Genomic DNA, 21,568 nt, shown 5'->3' with positions numbered 1-21,568 from the left:
TTGGGCACTGGGCAGTAGCCGACTCCGCCCCCACTCTGCGCGCACTGGCCCGTCAGTGGTGCTGTTGCTACTTTATTGGCAAGGGAGCGCAACCAACTCGTCCTGAATTGATATTAGACGCTAGATTGATTGAATTAAACCTTTAAATTTTTAGATGGCATTTTATATTTCATGGTGAATGTCTTTAATTTTGGCACTTTCGCTCCTCCGTACTCCCCAATGTAGCCGCCATGGAGTTTTATCGTTTACCGGAGTTGCGACAGCATGCTGTCATAAATGGTATCTGTATTTATGAGATTAACCCTTTTTCATTTGCATTGTATTTATTTATTCACTAATCGGATGACATTTCAACAAAGCTGGTTGGTGTGTTTTAAATTGTCGTCTTTGAAAACCCGGAGCTTAAGGAAGTAAAAACTTAAACATGTTGCCTTTCGTCAGAGTCAATTAATTTTACGAAGATAAATGGATAAACTGAGGAAACAGAATGACGATTATGTCATCAAGACGCGCAGCGTGTGGCTGAAAGGTATGAGGTGTGCTTGTTTTCTTTACGTGTGCTTGAGTGCCTTTGATTGAGTGCTTTTGCTAAGCATGCGGACCTTTTCAGCACACTTACAACAACAACAAACGTGCTACTGGATGTCTGACCCAATCGGGTCCCGGTGAATGGGACCGAACACGCACAACATGTTTAGAAGCACTTTTCAAGGTGGATTTCTATCTATATTATACAGCATCGGCAGCAAACCTCTTCAGATATGGGATATAAAGGTAGATCTCTGAGAACTTGAACCCCGTCGTCTCCGTCTACGTTTGGTTATTTTCATATATTCCTATACTGCCAGCAATACGTTTTATGACGCCTGTGTTATCTCATTGTGGTACATTCACTGTTGATTTGATCCTTTAGCACAGCATTTGATATTAATTATAACCCGTAATTTATTATTAACAGCACACGTATATAATGTACTCCTATTAAGAATATACTACACCGACGAAAAAATAGTAGCAATGAGGTTAACATACATTTTAATATAAAAAAAAAGCTTAAAACTTGCATGTTTATATATTTTAATGAATAAATTTACACAACACAATTATTCTACAGTAATTGCAGTGGGTAAAATGAATAAACCTCTTCCAAATGTAGTTTAGGACCATGAAATCATCAATTTCCCAGTATTTATGTGCTATTTATATTCTAGTTTAGTTAAATTCAAATTTATTTATACAACACTTAATGACAAAGGTCTCAAACTGCTCTAGAAACCCACGGTTGACAAATATAAACGACATCCCCTGATCTTGACACCACAGGAAGACAAGGTAAAACTAAAACAAAACTAAACCTAACTCTTGGGAAGAATAAAAAACCTTGTAATGCAGTTGTGTAAAATATACAAGTGAGCTATTATCACTGCTTTTCCAACAGCAATACCTTTTATTTGTCAATGAGCGTTATGAACGTCTTTTGCTAAATATAGAATTTAAACTATTGTCATTCCTCAAGTTAGTAGAGACGCATAATTGGAGCCTCAGTCTCGCACTAAAATACTACTGCATTTATTTTGTATTTTACAGGTGAAGAATGGTCATATTAAACGAGTTACAGACAATGACATCAACTCTCTGGTGTTGGAGGTGGAGGGTTCAAATGTCAGGTGAGTTCGATTTTTCAGCTCAAATCTTTCGAAAAACGTGCACCACTCCTAAAAGATTGTCACCTTTGACTTTTTTGTGCCACCACCTCCCTGTGATTCTACAGTACCAACTACATCACATGTCCCGCTGACCCGAGGCAGACACTTGGCATCAAAATGCCGTTTCTGGTGATGATCGTCAAGAAGACCAGGAAATATTTCAGCTTTGAAGTCCAGGCACTGAAACATGTTCAAATTATAGACAGTAACTATTGCTATTCAGGGTTAGCCATAATATATTGCTCTATTCCCTTTTCCACTTTCAGGTCTTAGACGATCAGAATTTACGCCGGAGGTTTCGGGCAAGTAATCACCACAGCAAGACGCAAGTGAATTCATTTATGTGCACAATGCCAATTAGTGTTGATGACCGCTGGAACCAGTTTCAATTCAACTTGGTAGACATCACCAGGAGGGCCTATGGGACCAGTTATGTAGAGACGCAGCGTGTGCAGGTATGTGTGCGTATGGACAGCAGAGGAAAATGATCACCAAATGCTTGAGAAGAACCCCAGAAATGAGTACAAATAAAAAAAAAAAACAGCTGTAAAAAAACACTAACAATATTAAAATGTAAAAAGTTAAAGAAAGATGAAGTTCAAATCTTCAAGTCGTCAGGAACACAGGAACACTCTTTATAAGGCAACGCAAGTAGAGAACAACAACCAAGTGACAAAAAGTAAAATGATCAACTAACCTCGGTGGGTTATTTTTATGAGCTTGTATGCCTAAATTCAGTTAATTGTCTCATTTAATCTACGGTTAGGGCAAGGGGCAGAGTCACGCAGAGCTGCATTTATTCGGTAATCGTTCCTGGCCAGATGACGGCGCGCTGGGCACCACCTAACAAACAAGCCTAATCCATCCGGGTTTAACACTGGCTCTCAAATCTTAAATCTGCCGTTGATGCTCGCTGAGCTGAGGTTACTGTAGGTTTTGGATGAAATGCTCATATCTGAGACAGTGCTCATTTGATTGTTTTCAGAATATATTGGTTGAACTGTAGCATATCCAACTCTCGTTCCACCTTTTTAACCTAAAATGTACAGTATAAATTAATTACTTGATCACCTGTTGGGGACAGTATACTGTATACTTGTGGGATTGTGAAATATTACTGTTTCCGGGTTCACTTTGCGTCATCCTGCACTCCCTGCCCATGAACACCTTTCTTTTTCTTCTACAGCAGAAGTGCCCTTGAGTAAGGCACCTGAATCCTTCAATAGGTCTGCGTTCAATATGATGGGTCAAAATGAGAAATTGACTTTAATATATGCTTGTAAGGAACACATGACTGTAGTAAACAACCCATCTAAAAAACTCAGTGTCTGTTCTGCCGTGATCTGTTTTCTTTCAGATTCATGCAAATTGTCGTATTCGGAGGGTATATTTCACCGATAAACAGTACACTGAGGATGAGCTCCCACCCGAGTTTAAGCTGGTTATTCCTGTCAAGAGACAGGACGCAAGGTGTGGAAAAAAATACTGAACATTTGGATCATTGGATTTTTATTTAACCTTTTCTTTTTCTCGCAGCAAAAAGGGAGGTCCTCGACCTGCTCCACCTCGACCGACCTGAACCAAGTTTGAGCACAACTATTTGTGTGTGTAGCCGTTAGTTTAACTTTGAACATCTATTATATTCAAAGTTGAAAATGTTTCTTTTTAGTTGTGTCTTTTCCTATTTTTTTTAAACAAATTCCACTTCTTTATTGTTTGATTTATTTACATTACGAATCAATGTAATACAAGTGTTAATCATAATACTGGAAACTCGTTGTGTAATGTCAGCTTTTTGACAAATTATTTACTAAAATGAAGTTCTCACCTCACCAAGGTAGTCATGTAGCATAAATATTGCTGACCAGGAAGATTGATCTAAACGTAAACATAACAGATATTCGTAATCCAAATATGAACATACAAATATATGAATTGTTTACAGTATACACATGTATGGGGTTAGTTATTAAAAAAAATCTTGGATATTTATCTTTATTATATTTATATGTTTACATACTGTACTACTAAAAATTTGCCAAAGAAACGGCAAAAACATGCATCACTTATTGTTAAAAATACTATATAATTTAATAGCACATCTAATCCAAATTGATTATGTAAGGAAACAAACTGATGGTTTTTGGGACTTTTATGCCCCGTATGATTTGAACACAAGTTTATGTGCAGTTAATTCATTTTATTAATCATATTTGATACGTTAATTGACTTCATGTTCCGTAAAAATCTGAAACGTGATCATTTTAGTACACCGACAGTGTTTAGTTATGAGTTCACCAAGCTTGTAAAGTCAGTGAACGCACCACGCGTGTTTTGCACCATTGAGCATGCGCGCCGCGCCGCTGGCTCTTCTCTCGCGAGGAACGACGCCGTTATCGGAACCTCGACAAACAACACGAGAATTCATCATTCACACGGTAATATAAGCCGATACAGGACTGAATACCTTGTTTGCCACTAGTGAGGGGATTAATCCCTTAGAAACTATATTTCATAGTTATTTCTCGCCGCAGGTTTTTGACAGTCGTACAATGATTTCGTGGCCTTTAGGCCCAACTAGCATGCTAACCACTAGGCTAGCTTATATAGGACTACTGTATTTGCATCGGCTTTAACATTAGCACACCACTTCGCGCCAGCTAAAATTTGCTAACATCCAAACATGATCTGATGGGTCTAATGGTTTATGACAAAATAAGTAAGTTGTTCGCGCTGAACAAATCACCCTGCATTCTAATATTTTAAAATATCCAAATAAGAAAATCCTTTCTGGTTATCCCGAAAAAGTACCAATCCTGGTTTTGATCAGAGTAGAGGAGACTGCACCACTATAGCATCCTTAAAATGTGTGTGTGGGGAAAGGATCGTTATTATTTCATGTCTACCAAGGCTGCAACGTGCAATAAAAGCTCAAACAAGCCAATGATTGGCTCAATAGCGTACAAAAACAAACTAAAACATGGTTTTACAGAATCTGTCCGAGTTGTGAATGAATGTGAAATTCGGGCATCATTTGCGGCACACATGACAAGGTCCAAATAGCACATTTGTATCATCAAATATTGTTGCAACAACTTCAGAGGAATAAATTAATTTTCTTTGACGACTTGAGCCTAATTGTAGCCTTGGTGTTTGTGAATTTATTCTAGTCTTGACATTTTTAGAAAGTAACAAAACTGCACTCTTCAGAAGGGTGGCCCTGTGCTTTGGAAGAATGACAATGACAAGCCAATAAACTGAAGCACACATTCAGTGGGCAAACTCCAGTGGACAACAGCACAGAATATGGTAATCCCAGATGCCTCTTTTACACGGAGTTCATTACAAACTGGGATGGGGATGCACACGTCTGCTTTCATACAAGCATTAATCAGATAACCCTCATTTAGATGTGTGAAAATGTCACATTATGAAATATTTGCAGAATTGTAAACTTATCGTCTTTTCCTTATCTCATCCACCTCCATGGAAAGTTTCAAACATCCAACATAATTCCTCAAATTAGTCATCGTAATCTTGAAATTCTTGTACATATGCCATTTTGAAATTGTCTTCAATGTTATAAGTGTGGTAAAGTGTGATTGTTGAGAGGGTTTATATTCATACGAGTTGTTTGTTAAAAAGATTAATCTCATCTGAGCTATGTCCGAAGAGGAGTTGGAAGAAATTGTACAAATAACAGTTGAGGACTTCAGCGCAGAGGGTCGAACAGGTAAGAGTCATTGAAAGCGATGTGAAAAGATGTCAACATCCTTTTGACCTGTGTTTGTTAGTCCAAGTGTGTCTTCTTTTTGCATCATAGCAAGCATGCTGGACAATCAAGGACAAACTGAAGCGAGTCCTCAAAAGAAAAAAAGAAAATTCAGCAACAGCCAAGAGAACAGCAGCAGCAACCAGGACATAGGCTATATTAAGGTATTGAAGCTTTTCTACACTCGGCACAGTTTGAAGCTCTCTTTTTACGACAGTTTATTTTTCTGACATTTGGGAACCGCTGATATATTTGTATTGGAACAATCTTCTTCTCAGAACTTGATGGTCTCATTCACTGCATCAGTCAGCCAGAGATTGGAAGCCATTGAATCCAAGCTGCAGGCTCTGGACGCCACATGTAAGGCTCTCGCACAAAAGCTGGATAGCATGGTGCCTTGTGCCAAGAATTCTATTCAGGTTCCAATGGTTGCCGGGTCACCCCAGGGTGCCACGCAGACTTGGAACAAAGTGCGATGGTAAGCATCATGGATTTGCAGAAGGCACATTGATATAATTTGAGTTAGGAGGAAGTTTCTAATGTGTCAACTGAACACTTGTTTCTCCACTTCCTGCGTAGTGTTGTTCCACAAACAAATGTGATCGTGAGCAGCGAGTCCATGAAGCAAGAAGATCCCTCGCTGGAAAACTTGCTCAGCAAGTGAGTTGCTTGTGATCTTATGTTGCATTGGAAGCAGCTCGGAAGTAGTCATTTGTAACAAACAGATATTTGTCTGCACCTACTCATGAACAATGGCTCCCTACAAAAAGCAGGTCGACAGAATGTTTGTCTTGAAGATATGCAGGCTCCATATTTTTAGCCCCCTTCCACACAGACATTTTAAGTTTGCATCTAATTTTGAACTGTATTCAACCGCCCCATAAAGGTTTCACAGTCACTTAGTACCCTCTAGCGGTGAAAAGCAAATACTGCAGTCAAGATTTGCTGCATGGGAACGAGCATTCTTGCTCAGTCACCCACCTTTGTGAGCTTAGATTTAGGTCAAGGTTAGTTTAATGACCATCACTAATTACACTATGGTATCCATGGCAACGATGCTCAAATACCAAATTATTATCCACCAAGTAATTTCATCAGTTTTTCTTTCCCCAAAGAAATTTTGAGGTTCTCTGAAATATGAAACCGGAATTATGTGTCTTTTTGTAGCACAGTGGCGAAGAGGCGCCAAAACACAATTCTCGTGAAGGTGCCTGGCCCTGAGGAGAGTCAGGAAGAAGTGGAGAGCGGCTCTGAGGCTAGTGACTCCGTTTCCAATGGCGGCCATCCCAACAATGCCCAAAATGGACAAAATGTCACACTCATCACACTCAACTCAGAGGGTAAGCAGTCACAGCTTTGCTATGACACTTAAATGTAAATCATCTTCATTTTCAAGTCGTCATCAACAAACATTGTTTGATACCTTGATATAAAAACTATGCTGGTTTCAGCCATCACAAATCGAGACTAGAGGAGATATTGTCATCTGTTTTTGCTCTCAGGTAATAATAGATGGTTGGCTAAGCAGCATACAAATCATTTCACATAGAGCGTGTACTTCTGATGCCATCTGTGTCAGTGCTTATGAAGAGCAGCATAATATCAAACCAGAAAAAAAGGTCAAATGATTTATCGAATAAAGCGACATGGTGGCGCACCGGTTAGCAAGTCCGCCTCACAGTTCAAAGGGTGCGGGTTCGATTGCAACTTGGGACCTCCCTGTGTGGAGTTTCCATGTTCTCCCTGTGCCTGTGTGGGTTTTCTCCGGACACTCGGGTTTCCTCCCACTTCCCAAAAACATGCTTGGTAGGTCAATTAAACACTCCAAATTGCCCATAGGTGAGTGCGAGAGTGGATGGTTGTTTGTCTCTGTGTGCCCTGCGATTGGTTGGCAAGCAGTTCAGGGTGTCCCCCGCCTACTGCCCGATGACTGCTGGGATAGGCTCCAGCATGACCGCGACCCCCGTGGGGACAAGTGGAACAAAAAATTGATGCATGGATGGATGGATGGATTTATTGAATAAAATTGCTGTCTCATTATATTTTATTGAAGTATAAGCTTCCTAGCCAAAGGCACTGACCAAAGGCATCTCTATCCCATGACAGACCTTGGCCTTTAGGTTTGTCAGTAACAGCCAGGATGATCCTTTTCGTTTTTATTTTGGACTGCATTGCTTCCATTTCTTCCAAAAGGAGACCTGAATTATAGATTTGTTTAGCGATAAAACAAATTTCCACTGTGAGATGACCAGATGCCTCAGTGGCTGGGAAGTAGTCGACAGGATGTCTGGACTCACTCGTGTTTACCTGGCATTTGTGCATGTAACTACTTATTCTAGTTATAGTCGACATTTTGCCAAAGTCATCCTGAGCCCATGTGGTTGTATTAGCTAGGGATGAGTGATGTTTTTTGATGCGGGGCCATCTAAGAGATGGGCTATCGCAGATGTTCATTTTCACATTGTGTCTTTGCTCTTTGCACATCGAAACTCCTCCAGATTCTTTTAACATGAATAATCACGAGAGGATGAAATATACCAATTCATTCCTGTCTCATTTTGAGGAGCGCTAAATGTTTTCAAGAAATTTACACGGGGAGTTTTAGTGTGTGTGAAATTAAGATTAGCGATTATAAAACATGTTCCCATAGCTATTTATTATTCATTTCCTGTTTCACCGCGGGAAAGTATTATGTTAAAAACTTTCATTGTCTGTTATTATATATGCTTTGGCCTTCGGTCTTTTATGATTTACTTATGTTTGTTTTTACTGCGAGTTTCAGACTTTCCTACACTTGGGCGCAGAAATTTCACTTCTTCTTTTTACCATATGAGGGTGCTGTTGTATTACATGAGTTATGCCACGTTTGGTGTCAGTTAAGCAGTTTTCCCATTATTAATACAGTGATTAGAATCTTCCACAATCAATGATGTTGTACTCAGGTTTGCTTAAGGAGCGCTACACTGTATGTATGTCTGTTGTTTAAATGATTTTTTTATTTGTATTTTTCAGAGGACTACCCAGGGGGCACATGGTTAGGTGATGACAGTAACCCCGAGATGCGTGTTCGTTGTCCAGTCTCACCAGCCGACATGCTCCATATTTCGTCCAACTGCCGCACAGCAGAAAAAATGGCTCTCACGCTCTTAGACTACCTTTTCCATCGGGAGGTCCAGGCCATGTCCAACCTGTCTGGTCAGGGCAAACATGGCAAAAAGCAACTGGATCCGCTCATGATTTATGGCATTCGCTGTGAGTCCTTCCACTTAATTTTGTTCATTTTTGGAAGATGGTCTAGTGCTACTATTGAATGACTTCATTGAGTCAGTGCAGTGTTTGTCCGTACCACCGTTGCATGATTCGTGTAGAGTTTATTGTATATCAAAGTAATGCACATAAACCTTAACTCAGTGAGAGATTAAATCGTTACCCCTGGGATCAGTAAATGAACTTTGAGAACTTCCCATCATTCACCCTCCTGCCATTACAAAGCAGCATTGAATTGAACACAGAAATAGGCTGCAGTCTCTATTCCCATGGTGAGTTACAACAACATGCATTCATCATTGCACACAAGCGTTAATGTGCAACACATTTTAGAACATACCAGACTCTAAATGACAAGCACATGTCTGGAAGAATGATCTGAAAAGAGTCACGTTCAAGTCACTAAGCTCTTTGATTCCTCTTTGAATCCTGTAGCCACATACTGTATTTTGCACATATCAAAGTCAAAGTCAAGTCAAAGTCAGCTTTATTGTCAATCCCTTCATATGTCAAGACACACAAAGAAACCGAAATTCCGTTTCCTCCATCCCACGGTGACGAGACATACAAGTAGGCGACACAAAACAAAAACAAGAAGGCACAAACCATAAATAATAAATAAAATAAAATGAGCGATGAATAAAAACAGACCAATAACCCATTGAATATGAGGGGCAAACATATGGATTGTATGTGAGATTACTGCGAGGGTACAATGGTATGCTGGAACTAGAACATACCGGTTGAATGACTCACTCTGCCTTCCTTAAAAAAAAAAGAAAAAAAAAAGGAAACGGAATGAAAGGACACCTGCTACTCCTGTCTGAACCTGTCCTACTGAGTGTGAAGGGGCATTTTTCCCCCCCATATGACATTTCTGTAGATAGCTTGCAGGTTCACTGGGGTACACATTCATGTAGATTTGAGATGTGTTCAAACAGCTCATTAGGGCGGCAACCAATAGCTATAGTTTCATCTGAACATGTTTCCCTGACCGAATTATGTCGGATCAGACTGCCGTAAGACCTGAAGGTGAAGAATGAAACCATAAATAGCTTCAATTTGAATTCAATTGCTCCTTTGAATTACTTTTGGGAAGCTTTAGGAGATTGTCAATTCTAATGCCCTTTATTTGTGATGCTCACACAGTTGGCATTCATGGTCTTCTGCTTGTTATGTTCATGGATGTAAAAAATTCAAATCACCAGTATAAAGTACTTTTATGCATTCAAAAGAAATAATCTTATATTTGTGTTGTATAAGAAGACCTCTCTGCTTCTCTCTAGGCCACTTGTTCCACAAATTTGGCATCTCCGAGTCCGACTGGTATCGCATCAAGCAAAGTATTGACTCCAAGTGTCGCACTGCCTGGAGACGTAAGCAGCGTGGTCAGAGTTTGGCTGTCAAGAGCTTCTCCAAACGCACACCCCGCGGTTCAGGTTCAGGTAAATGTACAAACAACATGCACGATATTGGTTTCAAACAGTGTTGTTGACAGACGGGTGACACTTAGTTGAGACTTCACTTTGGTATTAGCCCTATCTTACTGTATTCCATAAAATTCCAAACGCATGCACGTGTGCATGAATATCAGCGACACGGCCAAACGGAGGGTGGTTTAGATTAAGCTGTGCTGAATGGCTGATGTTGTGGTTGAACCAACTGAAGGATTTCAGAGTCACAGAGGCTTCCTCCCTCACCCCTTAAAACACAGGTCACACCAGTACAAGCTGTTATTTCTTTTTAGGGCTATTGTTATGAAATTAGGGCACCCGAGCGCCCAAATAGCTTGCAGTCTGGTGCCTTGTTCCATGATTAATGTGATCACTCTTCTGCCCCATTATTCATGACAGTTGGCACCTTGCACAAAAGAATTGAATGTAACGACTGAAACTTGTTGAGCAATCTCGACACCAAGCCCAAATCGGTTAATGTGGCCAAGTGTGAGTACGAGAACAAGGGTACGCTATACTTGGACTGATTCTTTTCCAAAAGTCTTCTTCCCGACATTGATAGTATTTGATTTTATTATTACAAGAAATGAATTCATACCCACTATTTGCTGACATTTCTTTCTGCATTTTTAAACATACCATTGGTGTGATTTATTATTTCTTTGTTGTCTTTAATCTTACGCCCCGTGGCGAAGACCTGCTAACATCTTTCACCGCTATTTCTTGATGTTGGGGAATGTGGCGCTGTAGTGGGTGCTATGATGGATCCATTCAGGGGTGTCAGGCTACTGGTGAGGTGTTTCGAGTCTGAGGTCTATCGTTTAGATTACTTCCTCAAGAAATCGTGTTTGTGTATGCGAATGTCTGGGATACATATCCAATTTAAACAACCTTGTTCGCGAATGGCTAAGCTTTTTACAAAAAAAATGTATGGTTTGTATTTTCTCTTGTATGATATTCAATACAGTGCTGACAAACTTTTTTGCGGTGTAGCATTTGATGTTCAGGCTAAGAACATGAACGTTTTCTTTCCAAGGAACCACCTAATATGCCCTTATATATGGATACAGAATGGGGCATGTCGGGGCATGTAATAAGGAGTTTCTTTAATGTGGGCTTATATCAGCCTTAATTTTTGCTCCGCTCACGCAAGTACAAAAGCGCCATTGTAATTTCAGTATTTCTCCTTTGGAACAGAGGGAGGCCTCTCAGAAGAAACCACCCAGATAGAAGCAGCCACCCAGCAGACCCTGCACTACACACTGGCCAATCAGCAGGTCCAGTTCCATCACATTGGAGAGGATGGACAAGTTCAAGTGGTGAGTATCACTAGTTTTGTCTTTACTTGATAATTCTCCGAATTGGTCATCACTGTGGGAGTGGCGGGTCTTAAAGTACAGGTTATTAATGGACAGATACTAACTTTGCCATCCAATATAGTGAAACAAATGTACTGCATCTTCAGGGTTGGCGCTGGATAACTGCTCCAGCTGTTTGGGTCAAAGGTTATAATCAGACCATTACAGCATAATAGGTGGGCTGACACACAGGAAGTGTCTGGTACTGGTTATCTTTTTTTCTTGTGTAAGTCGTAATGTTCAAACCACCCAAAAATGTTTTTTTAAATTTTTTTTTTTTTTTACATGTGGCAATGGGATGCTGTCAGAACCTATGCACATAAATATGTAGTATGTACAGAGGTGTGAAAAAATGGCCAATGGTTCCCAAAAAAAAAAATTTTTTTTTCATTATTCTGTTTTTGATGCGGTTAGGGTTAGTACGTATACATGGCACCTGCTGTCCTCTTATATCATGCTGAAGTCCAGCTGTTGGTTAAAGGTGGTATCGTGATGCCACACTACTGGGTCTTGTCCAGTTCTACAGCTTCTTGGCCATCATTTGACGTAATACTGTTAGAATTCAAAGCCACTCGTCTCGGAGATTGTCATTTTGTTTGCTAATGAAAGATCTCGTCATGTTCCGCACTGTTGAACTTTTTCATGTTCACATTGCTTTTTGGTTCCGAGCAACTGATTCTCTTCAGTGACATAAATGTTGTGAGGTGTATTAAGTTACATATGGAAATGTAGTGTTTCTGTTCGTATTTCTGTCAAGCTCTGTGGTATCTGTCAAAACCCCTTAACAAGACATGTGGCATGCAGTGTTTATGTATTTTTGCGCTCCTTCCATCTGCCCTTACTTTGCCATTTGTGCTTTTGCTTGGCCCAAATTTAGATATGCGATCATTTGCATTGGCTGTCAAATTATGGTTATACATATGCATATTGCGTATTTTCTTGGATGGTTTACAACTTCTGTGGTTGCTTGCCAATCACATATGGTCTTCTTGAGAAATACTGTACACAAAATATATACATCTGATGGCACTTAATTCCGCTTTTCTTTATTTGCTCTTTTTCACAAATACATTGAAACTAAAAATGAGCAGTGACGTGTGTGAAAATGAACGATTACAGAAATAGTACATAAAGCAAGAATCTACAAAGATTCAACAATTAGTGTGACAACACGGTAGTAAACATGCTGCTGTCCCAGCTTTTTAAAAACATGTTGCAGGCATCAAATAAAAAAATAAAAAAAGTAAGATCTACATAACGTGACATTGATGAGGTGCTGAATCTATGAACGCGGAGGTGGAGAGGAGGATCATTGTTTGTAAGGGAAATCCCCCTCCATAAGAAAAATCCGATTGTTGCATTTGGTCAGTGTGTTCCTTTTTTTGTTTTTCCCACTGGAACCTGGCCGGTAACCCCATGTAACCCCCTTAGCGACACTAGCAGTTTTTATTGCCTCTCTATTCCTCAAAAATGAACTTATAATCAATCTCGGCACTTTGCCTAGTCCATCACACAAACGCCTCTTTCATACTTGTCTATGATCGCCTCTTTCAGCTCCATCGTTGTTCTTGCCACTTTCCTCTTCTGCTTTACTCTTGCGTCTTTCTTGGGACCCATGTTTTTTCCCTAGCACAGGGCAACCTTATAGTGGTCTACAACAATGCCGACTAACGGCAGGTGGAACAAACTCTATTTAGTTAACTATAGCCACGTGAGTCGGGTCGGTTTCCGAAGCTTTGTCCGAGAACCGGGACAAAGATTTCCCGACATTTTGTGTCGAAAACCGAATATGTTGATTTCCAATGCGGTTGACTTCTGGGGTACCACTGTATTAGGCATTAAATATCATACTGCAATGAGGGTACATTAATTTCTTTCAACCCCCTGATAAACTTGTATGCAATGCTAAAGATTTTTCTTCACCCCTCAAATCTATGCATAATACCACCCTTCGACTTCGGATGTTTTTTCCCGAAAAACAAAAAGTGTTGATCTGAAGAAATCATGGCATTAGAAAAAAAAAAGTAATCATGTATTTTCAGTATTTTTGATATTTCATGAAAAATATTCCTTTTCAGATTCCACAGGGCCAATTGCACATTGCCCAGGTTCCTCAAGGAGAGGAGGTGCAGATCACTCAAGACAGTGAGGCAAGTATTTATCCGTGAAGTTATGTGAGGAAAATAACTCTTTCACTTTTTCTACTGTTTTTCTGCTGTATCACATTTCAAACTTGCACAGTAACAGGTAGAGTCGGAAGAAAAAATGAAATATCAGCAGCGTATGTTGCAAAGAAGCTCGCACATTAACTGTTTTCTTTTCTTATATTGCCTCACGCAGTGGCCTCCGGCACACTGAATAACCAAATGGCTCATTTTAAAAACTGAGTTTCTGAAAAATTGGGGTGAAACAGTGCACATTCTGAGCATATTTTCAAATGCACACACGATGTGAGAAGGGGAATTTTGGGGGTGACAAGCCTTGGGCTTGGGTTTTGTAAACCAGACATGTTTTTATCCAAGATTTAGTCCATTAACTGATCGTTATCACTCGTATAATACTATGAACTTGTTTCTCACAGTTTATTCTTGTCAATTTGATTCTGTGCTTCGTAAGAGCACCCCGATGATAACATTTACATCATTGCTACAATTGTTGTCAGTGTGTCATAGCTTTAAATGCCCGACTGACAATGTGACAAATTATAGTTCAAGTTTTATGAAATTGCATTGACCGTAATCGTGTCTTCTGTTCGAATACATCTGAGTAAAGCACTTCCGCAATAGCTGACTCTTAAAGTCATTAGTGATTTGAATAAAAACAGATGTTGCCTGTTGCATGCCTTCATGTTTATATACCCGCCTACTTATTCATAGAGTTATGACTTTTGTTTCCATGTAAATCTCAGATGTCTCATGTCCCCTACCAGGCATCCCTGCATGTGCTCACAAAACTGACTTCCCAGCTGAAATTAAAATTTAAAGCCCACTGACAGTTGAAGAGTGATTTTGGCATTAACATCACTCTGGAGTCAGGTAGTTGGGCAGGGATTTCTTTTATTTATTTTATTTAAGTGCCAGTTCATGTAAATATACACGCATGTAATCGCAGACTGTATGCTGTGTTCGGCACGTGCATTACTGGTGGATATTTCTGCAGGAGCCACTGACACTTTAGCCCACGTGTTTTTCACATTTCCTACCCCGTTTTGCACCAGGAGGACGACATGAACGATTGAGTGAGAGAGACCAGGAGTATTGAAGGGATAAAAGCTTTAAAGACTTTCCTGTTCTTAGTGGCTGAACTCCGATTTTCTTTTCTCCCCCCCCCTCCCTTTCCTATTTCACGATTGTTTGTTTTTTAGAGTTCAAAGCTTAGCAACAGAATCCCACTTCTCCCAACTGCCACTCACACCGAATATGTTTTCATTAGGAACAGACCCCTTTCCATCAAGACATTAGGTCCAGCAAGCTCAAAGAGGAAATGAGCTGTTTGAGAGATTACACTCTTTTCGGGCCATACGACGTCTTAGACTGCTGCAAACAGTGAAATGCAATTAGCGAAAGAAAATTGCAGAAAATTGTGACATGTTTAAATATGGCACATATGGTATGATCCAGTTTGTGAATTCCTGTTTATGTCATTGTGGTTGTTCAGAGTTTTTATGATGGTCGTTGCTGTTTGAATTTGTTTTCCAGAAGTCATGTTGTGAGCAGACATGACAGAATAGTATTAGTGTTTATGAGCTAACACTTACGGCAACTGCATGCTGAGAATTCATACAGCAGTTGTCGAACTATACTCATACTGACTGACAGAGTGGATTGTGAATTGATGTCGATGTTTTAGCGTAAACGAGCTCAAAGTTTAAGCTAAAGTTTTTAATGAAATCGTTTTTCTTGTTGGCAGTTTAAAGATCCCATTAAACACGTGAGCAAATTAGGATGCATTAGACTGCGTATGTGGGATCTGTTGCTTCGGAAGAGGTGCTGTTTTTTTAAATTTGATTTGAACGTGCAGCTTTTTTTTCATGGCATGTCATTTCTGTCTTTCAGGGGAACCTCCAGATCCACCAAGTGCATGTTGGCCAAGATGGTCAGGTAAGAACTGTGACTTAAGTTAGAGGAATGAAAGCACTGTAAATTGCCTGTGTTTGAGGATGACATTTATACCACTCTTTTGTGTTGTGTCGAGAGGGAGAGTTAGTTTGTTGGGTTTGCTGCCGTATTTATTGTCTTTCGCGCCTCTGGGCCTCCTCCGCCGGGTTACCATAGCAACCAGCGACGGCATTGACTTTGGAAAAAAGTTGCGGGTCACCGTGGTCTATTAAAAAAAAAAAAAAAAGGAGGCATTACATCTGCTTCAAGATATTGACGAAACAGTGTCTGAGGATAAGTGGACGTTGGATGGCTTGGCTGAAAGCGAGTTCAAGCGAGCAGTCTCCGCAGAGCAAATGCTTGCCTTTCCTCCGGCCCGGCTGACCAGATGACTGGCACTTTTGAACCACCTCGCAGATGGTTCCAAAATGGATTGAATGCAACCACTTGGCTCCGAAAATGTCTACAGGATAAGCAAACATCATTGGACAAGTGAGGCAGTTTCGGTGTGGAGCGGAGCTAATGGAAAAGTACCTTTAGGAGCACATTTATCTGTTCATCGCCATTAGAGAAGAAAACGTAGGAATGCTTGTCAGCTTTTGCAGTATTTGTACCTAGGGGTTCAATTGTGCACCTTGTAGGGTCCATCACAAATGTTTTACCTTGGAGACCAAAAATGGCAGTACCCTCTTATCTGACAGTGTACCACATCTACACAAGGAACAACCTACCCAAACAATATAATGTATGGCTTTAGAATATCTATATAAAATTGACAACAATTGAGGTTAGCACGTTGATGTGACCCACGGCAACTCTTCCAGTTTCTCACATGGCCTGTTTTGATAATTATTGCCCACTGCTGGTCTAGAGACAAAGCTTTTGGGGAGGAAATTCTTTGTCATGCTGGCGGTCTGGTACTTAAATTTATTATCGTCTGTGGACCTTTTTTTAAATCAGCATTTGTGAGATTTTTTTTTTCTTACTACAAAGCAAATGCATGTTGGTGGGCGAAGTTGCTAATGTGAAAAGCTGCTTTTTAAGACGTTTTCTTATGTACAAACCTTAAGACCAGTCAGACATTTAACATAGTTATTCAATCTAGTATGACTTGCTTTTTCCAATTAAGCGGCAATTGTGATTGCATGACCATAATTTGCAGAGAAGGAATGGCACCAGACTGTGTGAAAATAAATAATCACCCTTCACCAGATGTAATATGTCAAAATGTTTAAAATGATGTAATGCGTTAGGATCTTAAGCCGCATCCTGGATGTGCATCTGGAAATATGCGCTTTCTGCTGCTCAGTTCTTTATTCAGTTGTTGAAGATCTCAATCACCCATCCAATTCATTTGTGTGTACACTTGTTTTGAGAGCTTTTGATGGCGTTTTATTGGTGTGTTCGCAACTGCTCGAGGATCGCACCAAGGATCGTTGCGTTTCGTCTGTGTCTCATAAACACAAAGGCGATGTCCTCAAATGACTTTCTTTTTGAGTCCGACTGCAAGAATTCCTCTCTGGCTCCCTCTGTGTTAGTAATTTGTCCATTGTGAAGTGCTGCACCAGTACACATGTATAGTACCATTCAAATTTGCTTCAGAAGTCCATTCTTATTAGGTTTAGCTTCTGTTCCCATGACAAACACGCATTAGTTAAAAACCTCTGCTAATGTTAATGTGTGCAGACTTCGGTTCCTTATACACAGGCACCAAGAGATTCTAGGATGTGAGAACTAGAAAAAGCAAAAGGCCTTTAATTCCCTTGGGTTTGTTAGTGAGCCTTGTCCAATGAAATGCTATCATAGATTCCTTTTTAGACTGATGTGCTGCTGTTTGTATTTCTAAAATGATACGCTGTTCCAAAACAAATTGAAAGGGGCTTTTTTTCTCCTCTCTTGAAAGACATTGGGCCTTTTATTCAAATGTTATGGTACTTCACAGTGACATCAGGTCATCTCTTAAATCTTATTCACTGACAGAACATGAAGGCCAATAGGCCGGGCCGGTACAATGAGTAAACTCGCCTATCTATGTAAATTCATATACAATACGACAATATCTACCTCTGCAAATTTGAACCTATACATTAATTAAAATACACAATGGGCTTCATAGTTGCGCTCATAGAGAGATAGTGTTACTAATCAAATTACTTATTCAATTACAAAAAGTCTGTTACCATGTCAACCAGTGTTGATTTTGTCAAATTTGGTCTTTTTTAATGTTTTTCATGATTTTCCTTTTGGGGGAAAAAAAATAGACTGATACTATCGCTTTAAAAACGGATAGAACCTGGAACAAATTTGTAATTTTGTTTATTAGGACCTTTAAATGAGTATCTTCACAAGAAATAAGTTCAAAATTGAATTCAGCATGGGCGATTAGATATAATTAAAACATTGCAGAAATGAGAGGGGTGTACACACTTTTGTGAGATACTGTACACGTGTGAATTATTGTAGTGTTTGAAAGTGTTTGCCCCTTGACTGTTTATTTATTTTTGCATGTTTGTCATCATCAAAACAAACAAATTTAAGTAAACACAAAATGGCAAAATTATATGGAAGAGATTTTTTTTAACAGGTGTGACATTATCACTCTACAACTATCTTTGGTAATTGGCAGAGGGGAATTTTCAAAATGAAGACACTATGTGTATTTTACTTTTTGTTTTGACTTCATAACATCGCAATGGCCGATCAGGGACCATGGAAGTGATATCATGAGTACTCTAGTCGAAAAAAAACTTTGGACAAATGAATGCCCCCTTTCTTTGTTTGCAGAGAGGTCCTCTTGAAGCATTCTACATATGATGTCACTGTTTTTGTAATCTCACAAAAGAACATGAGGCTATATTTTTGTAACATATCCCAAACAGTTAATCACGTTGAGTTCCCTTCCGCTGTCTCTCTCCCTGGAGCTGTATTCTTCTCCAGCCCATTTCAGTGTTTTTTTTGTTCATCTGTTCCTGCTGAAACTACGGTTACACATGTCTTAAATGACACCTGCCACCTTGTGACACTACGGGTCACAATCATTGTCAGCTAGTTACTGTAGTATCTCTATTGGAATTTTGGCTGCATCTGGTTCCATTTGATAACATTGTTTAACCTTCACCACAGCTGAGCTGCATCGGGATTCAAAAAGGTTGTTCACCTCAATTGTTATCCTACAGACCGTTAAGTTCCTAATCACAGTTATCTTCAGTTATTCGCCATTTACTACGTTTATGTACGATATAAACAGAAGTATTTGGAAAGAGATAACAGGTCCGCCAACTGCTGACAAAAGCAATTTAAGATTTTTTGGTAATTTTATCATTTTTTAGAGCTCACTCCCATCCACCATTATGCTTGTTTCTGTTGCTGAATCATCGCCCGAGTGTACTGACCAGTCGTTGATTCATTGAGCCACTGATCAGTCTTATATTTCCACCATAGGGTGTAGGCAGGACATTGATAGAGGTGACAACAACATAACAGCTAGAGCTCAATTTACCAAATAAACAAGAAAATAAACATGGCGCAGTACATTATAAGGATAATAGAAAAACATCAGCAGGTTTTTAAAAATTCTCTGTTGTATGACATTAGTTTTCAAAACATAGCTATGATATAACTATAGTATATTGTTTTGCAACTGACATACTTTTCTTCTCTCTTCTCAATGTAGATTTACTTCAAATTTGTATTCAGTTATTGACAACATAGCCTTTGTTGTAGCAGCCCAATTGGATGCAATTACCATAGATTAACTTTTAAATCCCCACAGTGGAAGAGATGGGAACAGATGGCAGACCAATGAAACGACATATATTATACTCTTTTACTGTACTTCCTGAGTGCCCGTCTCCTTTTGTTACTACGCTGCGTTGATGCAGACCAAATGCGGGATTTGGAAGATGAAAGGCAAGACCGATAAAGAGGACAATGTTAGTGTTGGAAAGGAGAATCAGGGGAGGAGCTGCTTCATGCCATTCATGATTAAACACTCAGACCAGTTGAGCTTTGAATAAGGAAAAAAAAAAAAAAATTACTGGATCAGCTGCCACCTAAAATTGAAAGAGGTCTATGCCAACTCAAATGGCTTAGGAAGTGTCTACATTGGCCTCAAAGGAATCCATTTTATTCTCATATTTCCATATTTTCTGGCATATACCTTCCTCTGCAAATCTGTCAAAGCAGGAAGTAAGACTCATGACAAAAGTCTAAAACAAGGGTGTGAAGACAAATCACTAAGCTTGCCATTCAGAGGTGGAGAAAAAAAACATCAATTTATACATTACTTGTCACCTGCTTGCATTGTTTACAACGATGGACCCGATGCCCACCAAAGGGCGTTAAGAATGTCAAAGTGCAGAAGACACACCCCTTGCCTTGCCTCACCTCCTCCTCTCGTTGAACCTCTTCCATCTTTTCGCAGCAGATGTTATTGCGCATCTGCTGGATTCTCTCAAGCATCACTGTTTGGGTGTGTGTGAGAAGTAGGTCAGAGATTAAACAGAGGAGAAGAAAGCTGGTTCTTGGCAGCAGCCTACCAGGACCTGTACATGGACCTGATTGACCTGATCCCGACTAGGAGTTCAATTAGTGCTTGAATGAAATCGCTAGATCCTGTTTGTTCATTGCCTTTTCCCTCTCTGCTCAGGGGTACTGTTGCTGTTTTGCTAGTAGTGTGTTGAGATTCCAGTCACTCACACATGCAGCTTAAGTAAAATGAGGTAAAAAAGCTACAAAGACCATGCTTTATGGCCCATTTTAGTGTAAGGGCAATGTACAAAAGCGGGGAGGCCTAGGGATGGATACTGTTTCAAAGGAGTAGAAGTCTGTTTTGTGTCCTCATGGCATCTCCGCGTAGAGATACAGAGCTAGGAAATCCTAAATTCTGTTCCTGTGTGTATCATTCATTGGCCGGTACACTTGTGGCTGTTTTATTTGGTCTGTTTGGGCAGGACCCTGGGTTACAGGCTTTGTGAGTAAGAGGGACCAGATGTTTCCAACTTAATTTCAATGTGACTCAACAACAGCACAAGCTGTGTGCAGACCTGCATCATCATTGAAGTCCAGAAATGCTTACATTTGAATATGTTCAAGTGGAAATTTACAAGAAGGACATTGAAACACTCAATACGTATTGTCAACTTTGAAAATGTAGGACAAGAGGACCACAGGGCTTTTTGCCGTCCTGCATCAGAATTGCATTTCTTACATTCAAGGTTATTCAAAAGCAGTTTTACTAAGAATGACAAGCAGTTGGTGTACTTTATATTCTTTGCCGTGCAAACTTTTTTTTCAAATTTAACTTTGACATCCTAAACTGCCTCAGCGCTTTGAAATTTGCAAATTAGAATCCGCATCAACAACCCGAGCAAACATTTGATTTAGTGTGTCCCTGCTGCGATGATGTTCAGGCTTCAGAATTATGTGTGGGAAAAAAACAACACGGCCTACAAGGGGAGCTGTAAAATTTTAGTGTGAATAACTGACAAACAACAACTTGCACCAAAGCGCTAAGAAGAGAGAAAGGATTGTGAAATTCACACACATTTTGGACCCTCCGTCAGGATGTTAAGTTAACAGCGGAATAGAATGGAATGGAATAGAATAGAGTAGAATACATAGATAATGGAACAGAATATAAAACCCTTATTTTCAATTAAAAATCTAGAAGAAAGTAGAAAATACAAGTTGAGGTTAACTGTTGAGGCAAAAGGTGTTGCCAAATGGCCATCTGGTGTGTCAGGTCAAGCGGAATTGTGATCTCCTTGTGTTTTAGATGTTTGAAAGGAAATGTCACAAACGGAACTGCGAAGCTGGATTGTGCAAGTACAGATGTAACCTTATTGAAAATGGGTATTTTATTTGTTTTTCTGTGTAATAGTTTGGCATTGGAAGAGTACTAGACAACCTGCGT

The 21,568-nt window shown here is 39.7% G+C and overlaps 2 protein-coding genes across 5 annotated transcripts in view; both read left to right on the top strand.

Moving 5' to 3' along the window:
* The first annotated feature begins 16 nt into the window (after positions 1 to 16).
* Positions 17 to 3,538, top strand: LOC119124904 (cilia- and flagella-associated protein 20-like). Of its 3 annotated transcripts, XM_037255281.1 has the most exons (8): positions 17 to 362; positions 442 to 529; positions 611 to 774; positions 1,588 to 1,667; positions 1,772 to 1,883; positions 1,973 to 2,161; positions 3,064 to 3,176; positions 3,243 to 3,538. In XM_037255281.1, the coding sequence occupies exons 3-8, from the start codon at positions 670 to 672 to the stop codon at positions 3,283 to 3,285; spliced, it is 642 nt and encodes a 213-aa protein (XP_037111176.1). In that variant the 5' UTR covers positions 17 to 362; positions 442 to 529; positions 611 to 669; the 3' UTR covers positions 3,286 to 3,538. The 3 variants fall into 3 exon arrangements, with proteins under 3 accessions (XP_037111176.1, XP_037111174.1, XP_037111175.1); XM_037255279.1 differs by having other exon boundaries at positions 442 to 774; XM_037255280.1 differs by having other exon boundaries at positions 17 to 529.
* A 500-nt stretch (positions 3,539 to 4,038) lies between these two features.
* LOC119124903 (BTG3 associated nuclear protein) overlaps positions 4,039 to 21,568 on the top strand; it is a 28,119-nt gene continuing 10,589 nt past the window's right edge. The window contains exons 1-11 of one of the 2 annotated variants that reach the window (XM_037255277.1): positions 4,039 to 4,144; positions 5,352 to 5,439; positions 5,530 to 5,642; positions 5,757 to 5,956; positions 6,058 to 6,138; positions 6,646 to 6,818; positions 8,491 to 8,730; positions 10,032 to 10,190; positions 11,397 to 11,518; positions 13,636 to 13,707; positions 15,613 to 15,657. In XM_037255277.1, the coding sequence (XP_037111172.1) occupies positions 5,370 to 5,439; positions 5,530 to 5,642; positions 5,757 to 5,956; positions 6,058 to 6,138; positions 6,646 to 6,818; positions 8,491 to 8,730; positions 10,032 to 10,190; positions 11,397 to 11,518; positions 13,636 to 13,707; positions 15,613 to 15,657 (1,275 nt within the window). In that variant the 5' untranslated portion in view covers positions 4,039 to 4,144; positions 5,352 to 5,369. Of the gene's footprint in view, positions 4,145 to 4,876; positions 5,016 to 5,351; positions 5,440 to 5,529; positions 5,643 to 5,756; positions 5,957 to 6,057; positions 6,139 to 6,645; positions 6,819 to 8,490; positions 8,731 to 10,031; positions 10,191 to 11,396; positions 11,519 to 13,635; positions 13,708 to 15,612; positions 15,658 to 21,568 lie in introns of those variants that run through there. The other variant, XM_037255278.1, reaches the window with a different exon arrangement.

The sequence above is a fragment of the Syngnathus acus genome, chromosome 6 (genome assembly GCF_901709675.1).
Source record: "Syngnathus acus chromosome 6, fSynAcu1.2, whole genome shotgun sequence".
NCBI lineage: Eukaryota > Metazoa > Chordata > Actinopteri > Syngnathiformes > Syngnathidae > Syngnathus > Syngnathus acus.
This window is presented reverse-complemented; position numbering and strand designations above follow the sequence as displayed.

Bases quoted from the DNA above. Each gene is read 5' to 3' on its own strand.
- LOC119124904 (XM_037255281.1), top strand. From the start codon at position 670: ATGGGACCGAACACGCACAACATGTTTAGAAGCACTTTTCAAGGTGGA. The intron at 1,668-1,771 runs GTGAGTTCGATT...GTGATTCTACAG, and splicing joins GTGGAGGGTTCAAATGTCAG to TACCAACTACATCACATGTC. The intron at 3,177-3,242 runs GTGTGGAAAAAA...TTTTTCTCGCAG, and splicing joins GTCAAGAGACAGGACGCAAG to CAAAAAGGGAGGTCCTCGAC.